This window comes from Ictidomys tridecemlineatus, chromosome 10 (assembly GCF_052094955.1).
Source record: "Ictidomys tridecemlineatus isolate mIctTri1 chromosome 10, mIctTri1.hap1, whole genome shotgun sequence".
NCBI lineage: Eukaryota > Metazoa > Chordata > Mammalia > Rodentia > Sciuridae > Ictidomys > Ictidomys tridecemlineatus.
The window spans coordinates 128,323,362-128,344,882 of record NC_135486.1 but is presented as its reverse complement, the minus strand read 5'-3'; the positions used below and the strand labels follow the sequence as shown (position 1 = coordinate 128,344,882).

The following is a 21,521-nucleotide window of genomic DNA, read 5'->3' as shown; positions in this document are numbered from 1 at the left end:
CCTGGAATTTTTGTATTGATAAAGCAGAAGGTGGCTGAGAGACATGGACGGTTGACCTGCGGCTTACTATGAACATTTTTGTTTTAATTAACTTTAAACATTTATCAAAGTGTACATGCACAAGATTAGAAATCAAACAGGATAGAAAAGACTAATGAAAAACAGATATCCTGGCCCCACCTGGTCCTTTTCCCCGAGAGCCATCAAGAGTCATGATTTCTGTCTAAGTTTAGCTTACGCCAATCTCTCCTCTTCTCCAAATATAGTCGTGGGATATTTTTGGTTCTGTTGGTTACTTTTGTGATTTTCAATAAAATACCCAAGTTCGAGATACCCTCTCATCAGCCAGAGACCTATATCCTTGTGTGTCTCTTTGTCATATAAGGATATTGCAGGTCACCGTCCTTCCCCAACTCACCAGGGCTGGTCCCAGCGGCCATGCTGTGCTGGTCACCCGTCATCTTGAGCCTCACCCCTGACTGGAAATGCTCCACACACAGGCCGGGCCAATCAGATGGTCTCTTCTGGAAACTTGGACCGGAAACGAAAACTTCTCGTTTTTTAGTCGGGTTAGGTTCCTTGAATAGAAATGACACCAAGACTCAACATCTCGCTCCCATCTTGAAGATCAAAGAGTAGAGAAGGCAAAACAATTTCTTCCAACTAAAAAATACGAAAAGAGAAGATGAAAAATGGAACAACTGTCAAAGCTCCTGATGGCTTTTTCTTTCCTAATTCTAGTTCTTTGTCCTGGCCCCACGGATCCTTAAAATGTTTGCCACATCCTTCTACCAAATCCCCCATTTTCTCAAGCTAGTGCCAGCGAGTGTCTGCAGTTTACAGACAAAAATGTTCTCACTAGTACAAACCCCTCACTACATAATTGGCCTCTGGGGGAATGAGGATTATATCTTTGTTCCAAAGTACGGAGCAGATTGTCTTGCACTTAGTAGGGACACAAGAAGCACGATTGAATTGAATGACTTGTGTGTGCTCCTTAAATAACAGAGCCACTCTCTTTCTTTTTATGCTTTTATTAGTGCATTATAGTTATCCACAACAGTTGAGTTCATTTTGACGTAATCACATATGCAAGGAATTTGATCTACTGCATTTCAGGACTGGTACCCCACCTCCTGCCCCTCCATTCCCTCCCCTCCCCCTTCCCTCTATTCCCATTTATTTATTTATCTTTAAATAAAAATAATTTATATATATATTTTAAATATATATACAAATATATATAATTTAAATAAAGATAATTTATCTTTAATAAAGATAAATGCATTTATTTACTTATCTTTAACTGATGATTTATAGATATACATAAAGGTGGAATTAACCACTCTCACGGGGAACTCACTTTTCCAGAGGTGAGTGAGTGATATAAAAGGATGAGCAGGAAAAAAAAAAAAACACAAATAAATACGCTGTGCCAGCTACTCACTAGCTAAGAGTCAAATGGGAGGAAAAAATGTCTTAAGAGAATCACACCTGAGTTTCAAGCTGTCTGAATGCTCTGCCAGACTCTTGCCAGATAAGTAGAATCAGAAAGGGTCATCAGCCAACACAGTAGCTCCTTGGCTTTGAGGGAGGGCTCTGGGAATCTCTGGGGGCCCTGATTGATCTGGCGAACGAGCCCTCTAGTGGTGAGAAGGGGAAATTGCACCTAGGCTTAGAAACAGATTTCTACGCACCGCACCGTGTACACACCTACACGTTCTATTGAATGAAAGGATGAGGTCACCCCCTAGTAAGTGGGGAGGAATTATCAGGAACTAACTGGCGGTCTCCCTGCCTCCGCACTCCCACTCCAGTCAGGTGTTCTGACTTGCTCCATATGCAGGATCAGGACTTCCCACACTCTGTGATCAGCTGCTGCTCTGGACAAGAGTTACAGAGGATGCTCTTGCCTCCCTAAGGCAAAAGCTCAGCATACCTCGCCATTCTTGCAACTCTCTTGCGTCCCTTTTCTCCACGTTGTGACTGTGATTGTTACCTTCATCTACCTGGGTTCCTGACCCCTTCTTCCCACCAGCCTACCTGGATACTCGATTCTTCTGCAGAACAACTTCTTGGCCACCACACCTGGATGTCTGGGCTTCTAGTACAATCCGAGGGGTGGAGATGGATCTGCTCTTCTTTTACCGCAGATCTGGTGAATGGAGAGATTGGCACACTCTCCCCAAGGCCCCTTGACTTTCTGTCAACGTGGTCCTACTTTAATAGAATACCTTTCTTGCCCCATACTGGAGTAATGCAAGAATAAAATGTCTTGGGGTGACTGTTGGTCAGTATGAATTATTTCATATTGCTTAAGTTTCTGAGAGTGGGAAAGGAAAATTCACTAATTTAATAACTTCCACCAGAAAAGAACAATTTTACCTCCCTGTTATACATGGCCTTTTCCTTAAAAAAAAAAAAACTAATAATAACCAAGGCAGGATATTTTATGGAGAAGAGAATTTTCATTAGAGGAAAAAGAAACAGCACTAAGTTACTGGTAGGAGGCTTGGTACAACGTACTCCATGATCTGCTGGGGTACGGCTACATGTGATCCTGGCCCCAAGTTATATGTTGCAATTCTTTTGTTTATGCAGCAAATTTTCATGATACATTCACATGAAACCAAGTACATACGTGTAAAAAGCTACACATTCCAATCCATGCAGCATGCTCACTGCTGCATGTTTATATCAGATATGAGCCCATGGGCCATGACACTGCTGCATACACACAGGTTTTGCAACAAATCTCCAGGCATTCAGAACTCGAAGCAAAGTTGAACACAGCACAGGTAAACATTCAAATGCAAATCATACCATAATGGCGTATTCAAATCAATGCATGCACATACATGTATATCTAACACCACGAATGAAGTCTTCAAATGACCTTAACACCAAATAAAAACAGCAAAATCATGGAGAAGTTGGGAGTGGCTTTTGAGAGCCCTCTGATACATGCTGCTGCTCAATCAATGGAATAGTAGTTTTCAGACAGCCAGAGATGGCAGCGTGGCAGTATCTTGTCAGTGATTATCTCCTATTACATTTTTGTCCAGTAAAATAACACTTAACTGTGACAGCTAGTTGTGGACACATCTCAGGGACAGCAGAAGCAACTCAAGCAGCCTCGATTGCAAACACTCAACCTTTGATTGTATCAGTCATATAATAGCACAAGGGAAAAAAAAACATAAGAGCTAGTCTGTAGAATGTCTTCAGTCAACTAACTCCGTGGGTGCTCATGTGTGTGCTGGAAGACATGGTGCTGGCTGGCTCAGGGCTGATCCTTTGAAACATGGTCTTTTTCCAAAGGAGAGAGCTTTCAAGTATGCAAAGGCATTTGTACTTTGGACTAACAAGGAAAGCAGCTCAGACTTCACCTGTTTTGTGGTCTGCCTTCAACATGGATGTTAACAAATGAACATCATAGGGCGCTCTGGAAAGAATCTGACATTTTCAATGGCTCTGGCACCTTGGATTCATGACCCCCTCAAATGTAAAGGTGTTAACCTATGTAAGAGGTTTATGCAGAAACCCAAATTTCACATCCCATCACTCAAGGTCCCTGATATGTGAACAACAGAACATGTGCACTTAGTTCCTTTGGTCCTTTTAGGAGTACATGTTCATATTTATCTAAAGAGTTTCCTGGTCTGATCTGAGCACGTTATCTCCCGTGTAAACCAGAGCTCCAGAGAAAGGAGGGTAGACATATTGGTTTGTTTTCTGGGGAACCAAATTGAGACAGACTATACACAGATGCGCCTGTGCCAACACTTTTGCCGGCCCTAGTGAGCCACAGAACCGTCACCCAGACCCGTCGGTCCCTTTAAGAAGGCTAGGTCTCTCTGATCTTCTCTGTCCCCAGTGGGTTTCCAGCAGCTCCCGCAGCAAAAAAGCAAACTTGCCTGGCTCCCGGGGCCCGGGGCGGGGGAGGGGAGTTGATTGGCGACTGCTGGTGGGCGCGGAGAGAGCGCCAGAGTGCGCTGCGGGCTGCTTCCCCTTCCCCTCTCCTTAACCCTTGGCGGAGCGGAGGACGAGGATCGTGCCGCAGCGCCAAGAAGCCAGGGCGCTGACTGCCCTGGGCTCGCGAAACTTTGCCGGAGCGTGGGCTGGACCAGAAGGAGCCGAGCCGGCTGCCTGGCCGGGGAAAGGTGCCCGGGGAGCGACCCTGGTACATCCCGGGTCCCTGGCCCAGGCGCGATCCAGGCAGGGGTGCAGCTGCAGGAGGGAGCTGTCCGTTCAGCACCACGGACCAGCCACCCCGGGCGGGAGGAGCCGGAGGCCGGGCAACAGGCGGGGAGCTGTCCCTTCAGCACCACGGACCTTTGCCCTCCCTGGAAACCAGGCGGCCCCCGCCCAGGACTCTGCCTTTTTTCCCAGTTTGCTCGGGGGTGTGGGAGCAGGCGGAGAGCTTTCCTGGGAGGCTGGGGAAGCAGTGAACACTCTTCTCAGCGATCGCCTCCCAGCAGTGCTATTTTTTGCCATCCGCCCTCACCCCCAGCACACGCGCTCGCACACACACACACACACACACACACACACGCACGCACACACACACGCGCGCGCGCGCGCACACACACACACGCACACGCACACACGCGCACACAGACCTCTCCGGATTTCTTTTCCTTGAGTCTCCCGGGGCTGTGAGGAGCCAGGCGCATCTCAAAGCGAGCTGGAGGCTCCAGGCTCTGAAGCCATGCCCTGCACGAACCCTTGTCCTTACCAAGCTGCTGAGGAATGAAAGGAAGCCAGGGATCCTCCGAAGGCAGCAGTGATGTGGACCAACCCCCTGGAACCAGCACCCTCCCGAGGGCCATAGACGACCCAGGGAACTGGAGAGAGCTCAAGACAGGAAACCCCAGCTTTCCTAAAGTCCCCGTGGATGCTGACAAAAGGAGATCTGAATTGTGGGGAGAGCCTGTCCTAGGTTACACAGCTGCAGAGTGATTTTTTTTCTCCTCCGGCACTGAATCTCCCCCCACCCCCTCCAACCCCCAGACGTCCAGAGTACCATGAAGAATTATGAGGATGTGTGACAGAGGTATCCAGATGTTGATCACCACCGTGGGAGCCTTCGCAGCTTTTAGTTTAATGACCATTGCAGTGGGCACGGACTACTGGTTATATTCCAGAGGCGTGTGCAGGACTAAATCTACAAGTGATAATGAAACCAGCAGGAAGAATGAAGAAGTAATGACCCATTCGGGGCTGTGGAGGACCTGCTGCTTAGAAGGTATTTACAAATTCCTCTCGATGGCTCTGAATTATCCGGCTTCTGATATTCTGGTGGGTGTTCAGGGAGCTATGGAGGCAGTGGTGGGGGAAAGAGGAATAGTTGGGATGATTGCTGAGAATGTGCAGGTGTCCAGACTGTTCCCAGCAAGAGCGATGCTGTGTGGGATGAAAGTGTTGGATCTTGTTGATTGTTTTTGGTGTAAGCTTCATGTGATGATATTTGGGTGACACTCCAGGCAGCTTCTGCAGTTGAGATATCACGAAATCCAAAATCCTCGGGCATGTTGTGAACTGCTTGGGTCTCTGGTTAGAAAAGAGGGTCTTTACAGTTGCTTTGATTGCATTTCAGTAGTGGTGGTGAGGAAAGGAGGAAGCCAAGATAGAAGGGAGAGAGAGAGAGAGAGAGAGAGAGAGAGAGAGAGAGAGAGAGAGAGAGAGAGAGAGAGAGAGAGAGAGAGAGAGACACCCCGGTCTGACCTGGTGCATCCTGAGCTATTTCTTAACATAGTCTTTTCAGTTTCTTCTGAGTTTGGTCTAACTAGATATTGTCATAAACTTCCAATGCCAACCAGTATCAGGGTAACATGTGGAAACCCCCACGTCCTGCTACACACGTTTAAAGAAAACTTCCTTATTTATACCTGTGTCATTATTTCGGATCAAAATAAAACGGAAGTCTTTGGGAATTGAATCCACCTGCCTTCATTCCTAAATCATCCCCAAACCCCACAAATAATATTTCATGGCATTTACATAAGGTTGATTCCCCAAGAACTGCAGCTCATCACTTCTAATTCTAAAGATTAGAGGATTTGTTCTACATGCTAATGAAGAGGACAGAGCCGTTTTAGAATGGGTAGCCTATCTCACTCTCGAACTTGTTTCACTACATGAGGGTTGACTCTCGGTATCTCTGGGCAGTGCCTGGGTATCATGGGGAGAGAAAAGAGAGATAAAGAAGAAAATCAAAGCCCTGTGGAACCTGGATGCCTGAGGAAAGTCACTGGATTAGAGGGACAGTAGACAGTTTTTTTTTTCAGACTTCTGAGGAATCTGTCAAGCTTATCACAGTGATAAGCAAGAAAATATGGATTTCCTATGTCCTGCCCTCCCTTCCTGTCATAGCTCTCTATACCTGCATTCCCAGTGGCTGGTATTGTCAGAGCTTCTGGAGAACTTGCATTTATGTAAATGTCTTAGGAAGTCATGCTATGACATCACTCACTAGTGTAATATTGCACCATCCCTGGCCTGCTTCCCATGCCCGACTCTGAACAACTGCTCTCCTGACTGTAGCGCTACTACAATTGATTGTGTTTCCAACGCATATTTGCAACTGGTGGGAAGCCCAGGTAGGAAGGGGCTCCTTAAATTGCAACTACGATCATGTGAAGTCGAAAGACCCGAGCAAGGCTGCAAATGACCTGGGTAACCTTTGCCCTCTCCAACTCTCAGTGTAGCAATAGGAGCAATGATTAGTTTGCAATTGGTGGTCTTGCCTAAGCGTTCTCCCACATGTATACTGTATCCAAGGCACTGACTGAAAATTGTAAGATGATTCTTTCCTAAACATTGACAAAATGCTAATATTGGTGATTATTTGTGATCATGTACAAGCTGGATGGTGAAATCATTTTCCTTAGGGAAATTCCATGAATTCCCTTTCCTATGTTGGCAAGAAGGAATCAAATTATATTTTGGTGATACTGGGATATGGTGAATGTTTGGATGCCTACATAGTTCCAGAGATGGCATTTTAAAAAAAAAAAATCTGAAGCACTTCTCAAGCCCCAAATGGCACATAGGTATATCATGTTTTAGTCATTTATAGTCCTTCTGCTTCTTGCAACTAAACCTGGAGGTACCCAATGAAACACCAATTTTGGCTTTCCCCATTATACTCTATGAAAAAAAAAATCTGTCAGAGCAGAAGTGTGGCCTAAAATTTCTGAACCCTTGCTCAGAATTTCTCAAGTGATGGTTTCCTCTTTTTTCCCAACATCATGTCCTACACCCACAATTTGCACAAGGAATTGGAACTCCACCCAGGCTTTCTGTGGGCTTGGTGGGAGAAGTGAGAAATTGACTCAAGAAGGGAACTGGATGAATTGAAGATGTGTTCTTAGGCAAGTGAATTCTTCTGAGAAAATTCATTTGCAGTCTTCCTACAGTTTGGCCCAGCTAAATCTTTTTTATACTTCTGAAATATTAAAGACAACAAGATGCACAAACATTAATGAATCACAACAAATTTTTTTTAGCTAATGAATACAGCCCTATCACTAACATGTAGATGGGCCTGGCTAACATTTGAAATGGGATTCTTTCTTAGTATACCCAATACATCAAGTGTTTGAGGAATTTGCAGGACCCTTTGGTGTCTGCATGGTAAGATACAGGCTGCAGGCAACATCTATTTCCATCCTCTGAGATTGAAGATGCATATCCATCTCCTATTTGGTATCTCTTTTCTGTCCCCGAGCCTCAACATCTTCATCTTCTGGTCCTTTATGTATCCAAGGAGACCGGGGGTGGGGGTGGATCTTGAAGCTCAATTTTCTTACAGATCCAATCAGAAGAGTTCCTCCTTCCATACATTTTTAAAAGCCAAGAGACAATGTGGCTAATTTGTCCAAAAGAAGAAAATGCTCAGGAGGGACATGGCAGTTGTCTGCAGGTATCTGAAGGGCTGTCATTTGGAAGAGAGATTTGAAATGTTCTATGTAGCCTCAGTGTGGGTAGAAGTAGGGACTAGAGTTAAAAATAAATAACTATCCAATGTGGAATGGGAATCTCCAGGAAGCGATGGAGTTCCCGACATCAATGATACTCACGTAGGAGAAAATAACTTCAATTGTTCCTTGACTTGACTAGACATTGGAATCTCATGATGAGTTTTTCCAAAATAGATCATCAGAACCCACAATTAAATCTCCTGCTTCTATATGTCTATGATGGATCACTAGAGTCTGAATTTTCTAAGTCCTCCAAGCAATAATGAGGTTCAAGCCAACACATATTGAGTATTTACAAGGGGCTTGGACATGACTATGTGTGATAATGAGGATCACGTCACTCAAGGAAGAGAGGGATATTTCCAGTTTTTATTCCCATAACCCACCAGCATGTCATTTATCTTCAGCCCTTACTACATGCTAATACTGCTCTATGAATTTCAAAAAAAATTCTTAAACTTTTGATGAAATGCTTTCCTGTTCAGAAGAGCTCAGTGATGTAGGTACGATTATCATTAATCTCATTTTATAGATGAGGAAACTGAGGGAAAAAAATACATAACTTGCCCAAGGTCACAAACCTCCACTCAGCCGTCAATACTTAAAATCTACACTAGGCTGCTCCTCAGAGCATTTGCTAGAGAACATTAATTCGTGTTCTGATGGATAGTTTTCTACCGGTACGAGCATCAGCTCAGGAGAATGCCCAGACACATGGGTTTTTCCATTCTAGAAGTCCCGGATCTCAGAACACTCAGCCTGTGTGGCATCAGCAGGAGAGCCAGAGCCACCAGATACCACCAACTCAGAGGTGGCAAAGGACACACTCTGAATGAAAAAAAAAAAAAAAAAAAAAGATCAACCTATGTACAGACACCCACACTGAGAAACCGAAAGGAATGACTGACTCATTATCTGAAAAAGCATGTGAGACATTCACAAAGCAGTGCCCGCCCTAACCTGCAGCAGGTTGTCAATGGCAGCCCGTGAACTGGAATGAGAACATGTGCAATATGGAACTCTCTCATTAAGAAAAGCCTCTTCAAGTCCTTAGCTACAACCAAAGCAATGAATTTCATGGGTGGAAAGACCACTGGCCTAGGAGCTTAGAAGCTCTGGGTAATAAATCCATTTAACGTTACTTACAGTTAGCTCCATTGTGTGACTCGTTGTCCTCCATTGGAACCCAGTTGACCCAATTCTAAGAAGAAGAACTTATGGTGACATGAGGGAGTAAGAAATACAATTAAATGTCCGTGCGGCCTAGGCAAGCAGTGTGAAGTGTGAAACAGGTATTTCAAAGTCATCTCGATTCTACGGGGCAGGGTTTTAGAATACACTTGGGAAGACATATGGTACCTGAAACTTGGTCTCAGTGTGGGAGCAGTAGGGAGTGGTGGGGACTGTGGCCAACTGAAGGGCACAAGCACCATCTAAAAAAACAACTATGACTTGACTTCAGTTGAGTTTCACCTCGGGGAGATGTGCACCCAATGGGGCCCAGAATTCCCTGTAAAGAGAAGCCAGGGTGCAAAAATCTCTTCAATTTTAAGACTCGGGCAACTGGTTTGCCTTTTTAAAAAATCTGGCATTCATTTGTTCCATTGTAGCTGAACTTGGCCTACGGGATGCCAGTTTTGAGTCCCCCAAATTGCCTCAGTGCCCTTTCTAATCCAAATTTTGGATATTTTCATATCTGATCCCTAAATTGTCCTTTATAAGCCAATAATCACTTTTTCAATTCATTTTTTTTTAAATTGACTGCTAAGAAAAGAAAGCCCACTTAGGATTTTAGGACAGGGGACTTAAAATGTATGGAAAAGAGGTTCAATAAACTGCTGTTTCTGCTCCAGATGGGCCTAGATGACACCACACATCTGGCTGAAAAACTGGAAAAAAAAAATTAGCCAGTCATTAGAAGTTCCCCCCTATTTCCTCATCTCCAGATGGTTGACTTTTTCAGCCAGATGGGGTTCCAGCTTTATTTATGTGTTCGGAAGGCTTCAGGGAAGCTGCAAAGATGTGGTTGAGGATGAGGGGAGGCAAAGACATCCCAGCTATGGAGGACTTCCTGTGTGCCCAGCCCTGGGCTCAGGTGGGGTGACTCACGTCTGGCATCTCCTACCCCCAGGAGACTCGGAATGCCACAAGGACCCCTGGGTTTGGAGACACTGCAGCTTAGACACAGATCCTAAGTAGCCCCTTCTGCTCCCCCAGTCCTGGACTGGATGCCACACACCCCGCTTAGCCATGGGTGTAGAACGTTCTAGAGCTCTTCTCCCTGTTCCCTTCTGTATTCTTCCTCCTCACCCACAAGGCCCCCCCAAACCCATAGGAAGGAGGCTGGGGTCCTAGGATAGGTGTGGGTGACTGGTGTGTGGGTTTAGTCAGGACTGGGCAGGAAGTAGAGGTCAGAACGTAAGCAGGAGGAACAGGCAAGCTTCCACCGACTTCCCACCACGGCTATAGCCCCCCTGGTCCCTTCTGGAACCTCCCAGAGATCCCTAAGATCCAGCAAGTGAAGGGTGAAGAGCTGACCCCACAGGCACCCTCACGGCCCTGGGAAACCATCTGCTCTGGGCTGGCCTTGTGCTCTACTGATGGCTGAATATTTGAGATCTCACTCTGAGTTGTGTCATCGCGGGTAGAAAGAACCTCCTGATGTGTTTCTACCTCTCCTGTGTGACTCCACAATCCCACCCATTTTAAGAAGTAGATGCTTTGAAAATACTGTTGTTGGTTTCACCGTTCAAAATTGTATCTTCTGGATTAGAATAAAGGTCCGTGGCTGGCCTGTGTCCCAAGGCTGGGTGACCAGTGTGGTTTGTTTGTATGGGGTAACTAGTGGGTGTCAAGAAAATAATTAAAACAAGGAATCAGGCAAAACGAGGGTGCGTTCTTTATCGTTCTCCCAGAGCTGTGTGCAACAAGTTCACCTGAGAAGTCATCTCATTCTCTGGGGACATGTATGTTTAACTTTGATGATTCTTCTCCTTCTCCTCCTCCTCCTCCTTCCTCCTTCCTCCTTCCTCCTTCCTCCTTCCTCCTTCCTCCTTCTCCTTCTTCTTCTTAATAAATTTGGCCCTAGCTGCTGCATATTCCCTAGTAGAAAACTGAGAAAATGCATATATATATATATATATATTGGTCAGTAGAGGGACACATGATTTCTGTTCATTAGAAGAGATAACCCCAAAGATTGTGGATTTAGTACTTGCTCTCCGGAACACGAATCCATTTTATATCTAACTTAGCAATCTTACTCGAGAACTTTTTCCCTGAAAAATAAAATAACCAGTTTTGCCCTTCCTTATAGTTGAGTTGGAAAAAAAAATCTGACATAAGCTCATTACGTATTTTAGAAGAATTGTCTTTTTTTTTTTTAAAGCGATTTGAAAATCATACTATGACATGGGGAAGTTCCCCCAATGAAAACAATGTTTCTGAGACTGAAGAGAAATCTGGAAAACCCCAGGTTTGATTTCCTCTTCCCACGTCCTTGTGACCCTGCCAGAACACACCGCTCCAATAGAGGAGCCAACGTGCCTTCACAATTCATTTGAGACCACAGTGGATGCTGAATAATAGCAGGGGCTTGGGGGCCAGGTGGACTTGGGGGTCTCATCTGGATCCTCCCATTTCCTGACTCGGGGACCTTGGAAGTCCCTCCCCCTCTGGGCATTATTTTCCTTACCTGCCGAAGGGGAGGGAACAAAAGTAGCAAATGCTCTGAACGGTTTTACGTTTAGTTCTCGTGGCTCCTTTCAAGCTTCTGAGCAACCCGTTGGCCATCAACTCACGATTCATTCATTTTAGACGATATCTATTTGCAAAGAAAAATGGTGGTTAGCCTCATATACCAATTTCTCCCCTTGCTCCAAATCCTTTGAGTTCCTCTACCTGTGGCTCCAGGAGAATCATGCATATCAAACAGGAGACTTGGGAAAAAGAGAGACTAGTGTCTCATCACCAGATTGGATGCGCTCAGTACCCGCCTCAGAAAGGGCGTGGGGTGGGGAACAGGATGGGTAGGCCACAGGGCAGCCTTTTTGGAATGGTGAGGCCCTGTGTGCGGACTGGTTCCAGTGATGGAGAGCTGAGTTCGAGCCATTGTGCGCCTGTCCCCAGGCAAACTGCCCCTAGCCAGGTCTGCAAGATGCTTGTGAAGACACAGCCCTACCCATAGCTGTCTGGCCTTGGGGTCCAGCTGGGGCTGAAAGTCACCCACACTCCACTCACCAGACTCACACCTTGGCCCAGAACTCTGTCTACCCAAAGGGAAGAGGGTACCAACAGCATGGGTCTGTGAGTGGCTGGCAGCAGGAGCCAACGCTGCAGAGGAAATCCCGCCCCAGAGTTAGATACGCCACATCAGGGAAGGAAGTGGCGGTGGGAGGGCACCCTAAGACCCTCCACTAGCCAATGCATGTTCCCTGCTGAGAGTCAACATGTAGGTCCCCGCCACACAGAGAGCCCAGCCGTGGGTGCTGGCTGGAAAAACTGTAACAACCAATCAGATTTGCAAGGTCACCCAGCAAAATGAAGTGACAGGTTGGTTTTTATTTTCTCTCACTCTCTCTCTCTCTCTTCCTGCTCTGGTCATGGGTCTCTAAGGGAAATGGGATTTGCTATAGTTTGGAAGCACAGAAATCTCCTCCCTTCCCGAGGACAGCCAGTAAAGCAGAGATAAAGGAGGAGCATTCTGGGCTGGAGGGGTCTGCTGAGGCTTGCTCCCCAATGCCGCAGATGAACAGCGACGTCCAGAAACTTCTCAGCCGGAGAGATATCCCTGCAAGGAAGGGGCTCATCTGTGGCTACTTCCTGTGGGCTTGGGTGGGACAGCCATCTCCTGAGCAAATCTTCCCTCCTTCCTGGAATTGGTGAGCCAGAGAGGTAGTGTTATGGATCCTGAGGGTTTGCTTCTAAGGGAGCTATAGGAGGAGTGGACAGGCCATGAGAACCAACCCCAGAGAGATCCAAGGGCCAGGCCCTGAGCCTTTCTTTTCTTTCTTTCTTTCTTTCTTTCTTTCTTTCTTTCTTTCTTTCTTTCTTTCTTTCTTTCTTTCTTTTCTTTCTTTCTTTTTCTTTCTTTCACTGATTCTGACACGCACTGATGTCAGGCACTGTTCTCAGGAAGCACTCCACAAACACTGCTTCATCTCCACGACTTCCTCCGGAGATAGATCTTATTATTATCCCCATTTTGCAAAGAGAAGTGTGCAGTCAATCAGAGCCAGGATTCAAACCTCACTCTCGGCTGTTTTTTATTACCTAATGCCGGCCTAAACAGGCTGCACTGATCTCGTAATGGTCTTGTCTGCTTCTGGTTTTTCTGCTCCACCAGCAAGAGGACGGAGGCTCAGAGGGTAGCTCATACAAGATCATGCTTCTAGGTGACAGGGACGTGAGCCTCAGCCTCACTCGCCCTAACCATCACACTATACTGCCTTGATTGGAAAGCCCAGGCCTAATGGGGTGGGTTTCCTTCTACCTGTCTGCTCTGATGTCAAGGAGAGTGTGGTATCAATCACTAGCTCTGAGCCATTCAATGACTAGAAGAAAAAAAAAAAAGTACTCCAACAGTTGCCACAAGCAAGGTCAAGGTCGAAGAGAAAAAGTAGTGAAGCCAATAAGACTTTTGGCCTCTGTAGCACTCGGCTGTGAAGAAGCACTATCTCTGGAGGTTCAATGCAAATTTTGATTTTAAAAGGTGACGTGTCAATCATTTGGAAATGAGAAGCACAGTCTGATGGGGGGAGGGGAGTGCACCTGAGCACACCACTGGAGGGCCTCGGGGCCGGGTGTGTGCAAACTTGGACATGCCATTAGGTTTGTGGCTGTCCCCTGAGGATTAATCTTGGCACAGTATTTATTTGACCTCTTTGAGCTTTCGAATCTGGGTCAAGCAGAAGTCAAGGATTCCATTCCCAGTCTACCTCCTGGTTTCGGGTTTGGACAACTCTATTCCACAGGCAAAATCCATCTGCAGCCAAATCCCCAGTGCACCCAGGTACCACCAAGCCTGATTCTTGCTGACCTTGGGCTTGAGTGGACCAGAAATGGCCAGATGGATGAAATTTGGGGCGGACAGGTCCTAACACCATCAAATATTTTGTTTCCATCCCTAAACTCTATTTGGTACCTTTCTCTGAATCACCAGCCTAACGCCAGCGCCTGGGGTGTATAGTAGATGCTCAATAAATATACATTACTTTGTTGCTGGAGGGAGGATAACTCAATTACCTTGCGCTTCTCCTGGTGTAAGCACACTAATCCCTAACGATTGCTGTTCTGCTCCTGAGTGCTTACAAACCACCCTTTTAATAACATATCCTATTATGCCGGTCATGATTTTTTTTTTATATAATTCAGCAGCCTGTAGTTTATGGAAATCTGGCTTTCCAGTCTTGAAAAAAAAAATCTCCATGCTATTTGTCATCTGTTATTTTCCATTTTGTCCTTGAAGATTGTCCAGAATAGTTCAACCATCGCATCTTAAAATTCCTCCAATACCTTGGGTGCAAACTTGTTGTGTGGACATATTGTGTATACACCCAGCAGACTGCTTCTATTCCTTGTGCCTAAGAGTCTCTCTCTCTCTATATTTAGTTACCTGGACGTTTAGGAAATAGAATTTCCACTACTCTATATTCTGTAGCATATGCTGTTTGGTATCATGCATTGCTGCTCTGGAATCCAATAATACCTACCTGTTAAATGAGAGTGATTCAAAAACTCACGGGTAACGACTGGGGAGGGGGCATCTTCTCTCATCTAATCCATTACAAAATTCTACTGTCGCCCGTGGAAATTGGTTTTGGCAGAGGGCAGTTAATAGAGATGCATATTTACAACAAATCATTTTGACCCTTTGCAAATCCCGGGGCCGCAGAACCAATTAGCTGTTTGTCCGCCGAAGATGCCTTAAAATCTGCATCACCCCGTGAGTTCTGATTCTTCAAAATATTGCTTTTCACCAAAGATGAGTCTGGCGTGGGATCAAAATGTTCTAGGTGTTTAGAGAAAAATAAAAAAGATCAAATCAAGAGGCAGTGATGTTAATCGGAGTCAAAGGGTCTACCGTGCAGCATGATAATTGCACTCCGCCATGGGGGGAGGATTCGGCTCCTGAGCTGTGGGGAGATGGCAGGGGTTGGGATGGAAGGAATAATAAGGTCTGGACCAAGGAAATCAGGGCGAGGCCAGCTCTGGAGGACTCTTTGCCAGCGAGAGTCCCTGGGGCTTAGCTGCAGGGACCTCTCATCGCCTTAAGAAGGAAGGAATCATTTCCCAGCACAAGGGATTCCTTCCAAATTACCCTGACACGGGGCGCTGGGGTGAAGTGGACACTGAGGTGAGCTTCCTTGAGAAGGGGACACTTCATTTACAATGTGAAAGAGGCGAGAATCAAGTCCAGTGGTTGCTGGGGGAAGGGCATTGAGGCAGAAGGAACAGCAACTGCAAAGACCTGAGGTCTCAAGGCGGCTGTGTGGCAGAGGAGGAGGGAAGTGGGTGAGCCGAGGTCCTGGGGGAGCCAGGCCACCCTCGGGCCTTGAAAGGAGCTCTAGGGACTTTGACTTTGACTCTGAGCAAACTGGAAGCCTCTGGGGAATTTGGGACTCCTGTTCTTGAGTTTGCCAGGTCTGAGTCTTCTCCACAGTGTCACCTGCTGTGGTTCGTCCTGTGACTGTCCCTTCTTCCCTCAGGCAAGAACTTCAGCTGTCTCTTTAAAACCTTTGCCCTGCTCTGTCCTCAGCCTCCTGGTGACAGGCGCCATGAAACAGCATCTCAGCCTTGTCCTCCTTCTTCCGCTAAAGAGGAATCCGTGGTCCCTTATGATTCTCAGTGTTTTAATTCTCCCTGGGGCGGGGAGGGGGGCGGTTTAAATAAAAAGTGACATCCACGTAGAAACTTCTGGCACAGACGGGACCTTGCAAAGATCTTGCAGTCATCCTTCCTGCTGGGCAAAGCCCCTTCCCAGCTCACAGATCTTCTCCCACCCCTGCGGCTCAAGCTAGCACGACTTCCCTGCAGGCCCCCCATCCAGCCTGGAGAGCCCATCAGACACGCTAAATGAAGGGTTTGCAATTGGTGGGTACTCTGGCCGGGGCTCCCTGCCCTCTGGGTACCTCTCCAGCAGCCACTGTGTGCTGGACACAATGCCAGGTCCTGAGGACTTGGATGAGGACAGGGGAGACAGAGTAGGTAAGCTAACAACCATGAAGGGGAGGTGCAGGCAAAGATGGCGCACCCAGGTGAAGCTCCCGCAGCATCGAGTAGGAGGCCCTGGCTTAGTCAATGTTGGGGTTGTCATGGAAACGCTCCCTTAGGGCTTCTGCCTCCCCAAAGTGCCTGGTCCTCCGATGGTGCTCGAAGCACTTTTGCAGAACACACAGAGGCTTTTGGAGAACACACCACCGAGGACTGTCCTCTTCTGGTCCTGAGAGTTGGAATCCAAGGGAATTCAGACCTCCTGGCCTCTTCCCCTTAGGCAAAGGGGACAGAGATCCTTGAGGACCGTTTGAGTGATCACACATTTTATTATTGAAAAAAAATTGACCCTGGCTATTCAATTATAATGGTGTTCTTTTGAGTGGTATGTTTTGCATGGTATTTTTCCTGATGTATTTTCTTAATCAAAACACTTTTAAAATGTATACATGAGAGGCCGGGGCACAGATAGAGAGCTTGCCTAGCACTAGGTTCGATCCTCATGACATAAAAATAAATAAAATAAAGGTATCGTGTCCATCTATAACTAAAAATAAGAAATATAAAAGTAATGCAAAAGCACATTTTTATTTTTATTTTTTATTTAAAAACATCTTAAAGCCCACGTCCTTTTATTTATTTATTTATTTTTTAAACTGGGAACCCAGAGGTGCTTAACCACTGAGCCATATTCCCAGCCCCTTTTTAAAATTTTTTTATTTAAAAACAGGGTCTCACTGAATTGCTTAGAGCCTCGCTAAGTTGCTGAGGCTGGCTTTGAACTCACAATCCTCCTGCCTCAGTTTCCCAAGCCACTGGGATTACAGACGTACACCACCAACCCGCAGCCAAAAACACATTTTTTAAAAATATAACACAAAATCTATTAAGTTTATCTTTGTACCCTTATTATAATCTCATCCACTCCTCCTTCCCCAAAATGATTGCCATTTCCGGTTTGGTGAATAGCTAATAAATATCATTTCCTTATTTTTCCACTCTACCCAATCAAAGGGATGAGAGAGGGTATGATTTTCCTCTTGAGTTCAAATTCTTCAGAATCTACTCAAAAGCTTTCTAAAATCTATCTTATTATGTATAAAGGCACTTAATCATTCACACTATTTTAAAAATCAAATCAGAGAGAAGGGATTTTAATGACAGTCACCCACCTCCTCTTCCCCAGTGCAAGTTATTCTTTTAACCATTTCTGATTTGGTTCTGCCGGTGTTCACCCACATCCCTAAATAATATGTTTGTCTATTTCTTGATTTATCATCTATTGACTTCCTGCCATGATACGGGAGGACTGAGCTAACTTACTCCACCCTCTGTATCGATTAACTTTCTAATTTTTAAAAATAACATAAATCTTCATTTCTTTTCCCACTCACCTTGGATAGAATGTCTTAGCCTCCTGCTTCCTGGGAGGAGGATGGGCACATCCTCCATCGGCCTCTACCTGTGTCTGTTGGTTCTATCTCTTCCTCATTGTCAAGATTCATCCGGGTGCGTTCTGTTCTGCGGCTGCACCAATGCCTTCCCTGCTTGGGCTGTGGACAGACTCTGAAGTTGGACAGCCAATGGCCATGATGATGATCATGCAGATCACATTCGACTCCAAGCGAAGGGGTTTTCTGTCATTTCCCCTTTCTGGCTTAGATGTCACCATCTCTGAGTCACTGGAAGGAAAATATCCAAATGGTGTTCACCAGTTGCTCAAAATTATGTCTTGCGTGTGTTTACATCACAGTTGGGCAGTTTAGTACAATTTTCATTTTTTTTTCCTGGAGTTTCTGAAGGACCCAAGGGGGTTTTTAACATGTTCTTTTAGAGCAGAATTAGATTTTTCAAAAAACACAAGCCCTGTGTGTATGTGTGTGGGGGGGAGATCTTTCTGGAAGAATTACTCCTCTCTCCCCACCTCTTTTTCCTACTTCTTCAGTAGAGTCTGAGGTTGAGAATTCAAACTCTCCCACCATGAGCTCAAGCAAGCTCGAAAATCAAGTCAACCACATAGGACCGTCTGACTTCCGGTGCGTCACTTAAGCTGAGTTGGTTTCCTCATCTAGATTATCATTGCACCCACTCATAAGGTTGCTATGGGTACTTAATATTTGGATGGCACTTAGAAGAGTGCTTGTCACACATAAGTACCAAGGTGGTGGTGGTGTGCTTATCCCATTTTCCCGGAATAAACAGATTGCACGAATCTCCTCATCTGCCCTGTTCTGTCAACAGCAGGAAATCATCTGGGCCATGGCTGCTGTATCCCCTAGAATCTTCTCCAGCCTCAGAGAAGACTGAAGCAAAGCCAAAGATACAGTTGATGGAGACCCCTCCCAGGGAACCAGGCTCACAGTCTTTAGGGACCAAGTCTTGGGCCTGATTCTTTTCAAAGTCGTTGACAGGGTCATCAAAACATTACGAAATCTAACATTCTCCTAGCTTCTCAGTGTCCCTATTCTCGTAGCTTCTCAGTGACAGCAGCAGGATTCAAACTCGGGTCTTGCAAATCTGAAAGCCAAAGTCCTTAATTCCGATGCTACAACCCAGCCTTCTCAAGGGTGGACCACTACCAGAGCCAGGGGGCGGGGTCGCAGGCTTCCCAAGATCTTTCCAGAAAGTCCACAGCATCAAAACTCTTTCAGAGTAATCAAAACCTCCTGTTTGCCTTTCTCATTGTGTTGACATTTGCACTAATGATGCAAAAGCAGACATGGGTACACCTGCTGGAGCCTGATCACAAACCATGACAGTGACTCAGTCGGCATTGTGTGAGTTACCACCACTCCCAGGCAGAGAAAACATTAGTGTCACTTGAAGATATTCCTGGCGGAACAGCAAGAAAAAAAGGAAAGAAAAAGTGTTCATTTTATTAAATCTCAAGGCTTGAGCAGTCGGTTTTAATAGTGTGGGTAACACAGTGGGAAGCATCTTCAAGGCACCTCAAATGCAAAGCCAAGTGCACTGGTGGTCTCTGGCAAAGACCCTCAAGGGACTGAGTCGTGAGCTGAACTCGCTGCTTCCCCCCCACCACCACTACCCCATAAAACGTCATATTTACTTGAAAGAATGACTGACAGGCAAATTATGGTTATTCAGACTTGGGTATTTGGCAGATTTTTTTTTTTTCAAAAAATGAGCTAAGTAAGCCTGTCACTTCAAAGAAAGCAACTAACAGTATTTGTTGCCAAGGATAAAATTCAAGGTTTCAAGTGAAAATTCCAATTTGGGAAAACTTGTATCTGGCCCCATGAACCAAAGTGATGTTCCTTTTTTTTTTTTTTTTTAATTTCGTGTACTGAAATGTGGCAAATTTAGAAGACCTGCGTAAGTTAGTGAATCAATATTTCCCAGATAACCAATGCATATGCCCGGGAAAAGATCCATTCAAGGTGCAAGATTAGAACAATGGCTTTTAATAGGCCAGAACGTGAAAAGCTAATTAATATGGTTTCAGATTCTACATTGCAACCAGCTTTTTTAAGAATCTACCCTTGTTGAGATTTGGTGTAATAAAAAAGAACAACGTCCACAAATATTTTCGCAGGGTATTCAAATATTCCTCTCTTTGCCATCCACATATTGGTGCAAGATTAGATTTTCTTCATTTACTTCGGCCCAAACAACCTTTGGCCAAGGATCAAATGCAGAGCCAATGAGAATCGGACTTCTCTGAAGCCAGATATTGAAGAGGGTTGCAAAGAATCTAAAAACAAATGCCACTCTTCTCATTCAATATTTTTTTTCTGGAAAGTATATTATTTTTTTTCATGAAAATGTGTTATTGATGGTAATGTGCAACTGGGGTTGCTCATCATTTGGAAATGAATTGAAAATTTAAATTTTTTTAAAAAATTTTTTTGCTTCTTTCTAATTCAAGAAATACCAAATAGATACAAGTCACAAAAACAAAAAGCTCAATCATTAAGCGTGAAGCCAGACGGAGAGCAAAAATTTGAGGGCTGTATTTTAATTCTGATGACAAATTTCAGATGGTCCAGGAGAGACACTGAAAGAGTCATTTTCTAACCTTGTCACATTGGCTTCTGGGCTTGCCTTTCCTTCTCCGGTGGGAGATGAAACACGGTCCCTTGGTGAGAACTGCCATCTCTTGTTTCTGAGTTCTTTTTTAGTTGCAGCTAAGCAAAGCCATTGTTCCTCCATTGCAAGAGGCAATGGGGGACTTCAGCAGCCCCCGGAAGAGGTGTCTTTGATTAAAATGCAGCCCTGCTGGTGTAAAGTCTGATGGGTCTCAGAGGAGGCGTAGCATCTTGTGTCTTTGTTCACAGTGACAAAGCCAAGCCACAACTCCACGGAGTCGGGATCTAAGTGCAGGAAAACCATGCTGTAGCTCCTCAGGCGTTTGGTGACTTAAATTTATGTACTGTCCACTTTCTACCCTATAAGCACAGAGACTGCGGAGAGGATGCAGAGTTTATGGGATGGAAGGGACTGTTGGGAAGTCTCTGAACACACACTCCCCTTGGCCCATCTGCTACTAGGTTCTAGAAAACAAAGAGAAATCAGAAGAAAAAAATTAGGCTGGGGTCTGCAGCCTGGTACATCTCTTCTGTTTCTTTGTAGCTCGCCCAGCTCCACATCTGTTCCCCTTTTCTCCTTCTGCAATAGAGTTCTGGTTTTCTTAGGGGGTCTCTATGTTACCCTGTTCACAATCTGTGTGGTTCACATGGAACGGACCCAAGCCCGGCTCTCAGGATGAGTATGTGACCTAGGAGTGACCTTGAAGATTATCATAAGGCACCTGGAGGTTATACTAGGCCACTGATTCTCAACAGGGACATTTGGCCATCTTTGTAGACATTTTTTGGTTGTCACCATTTGGAGGGGAGCTTTACCAGATCCCGTGGGTGAGGCCGGGAGGCTGCCAAACACCTAGCAATCAATGCATAGGGCACCCCGCCCCCTCCCCCCAGCAAAGGACTATCAAGTCCCAAATGTTGAGAGCATCAAGGCCGAGAACCTGCTGCAAGGGGAAGGGGGAGCCATGGGAGGGTTGTAAGCACAGGGGCCATGTGACCTGAGTCAGAGTTTTTACAGTGAAGTGGCTATTCACAGACTGTGGCTACTGCAATCGCCCTGGTAAGAGAGGACTTGAGAAACGGGAAGCGCATGTGATCTGGAAATAGACATTTGGAAACAGGCCGAAGTAAAGAGCAGAGGCTTAGGTGGGAATGAGAACCTCCGGTGAGCTGTGACACACAGGTCCAGACACAGAGCCCTTAGGAGCTTCCGCATGTCACAGTAAAGTCATAATCGCCACATCTAACATTGCAAGTGCCACCTGCTACGCTACATAAT

At 45.6% G+C, this 21,521-nt stretch overlaps 1 protein-coding gene across 1 annotated transcript in view; it reads left to right on the top strand.

The window, feature by feature from the left end:
• Positions 1–3,970: 3,970 nt before the first annotated feature.
• The window catches only part of Cacng3 (calcium voltage-gated channel auxiliary subunit gamma 3), a 77,214-nt gene continuing 59,663 nt past the window's right edge, over positions 3,971–21,521 (top strand). Inside the window, exon 1 of the mRNA XM_021725454.3 lies at positions 3,971–5,248. Within this exon, the coding sequence (XP_021581129.2) occupies positions 5,038–5,248 (211 nt within the window). The 5' untranslated portion in view covers positions 3,971–5,037. The remainder of the gene's footprint in view (positions 5,249–21,521) is intronic.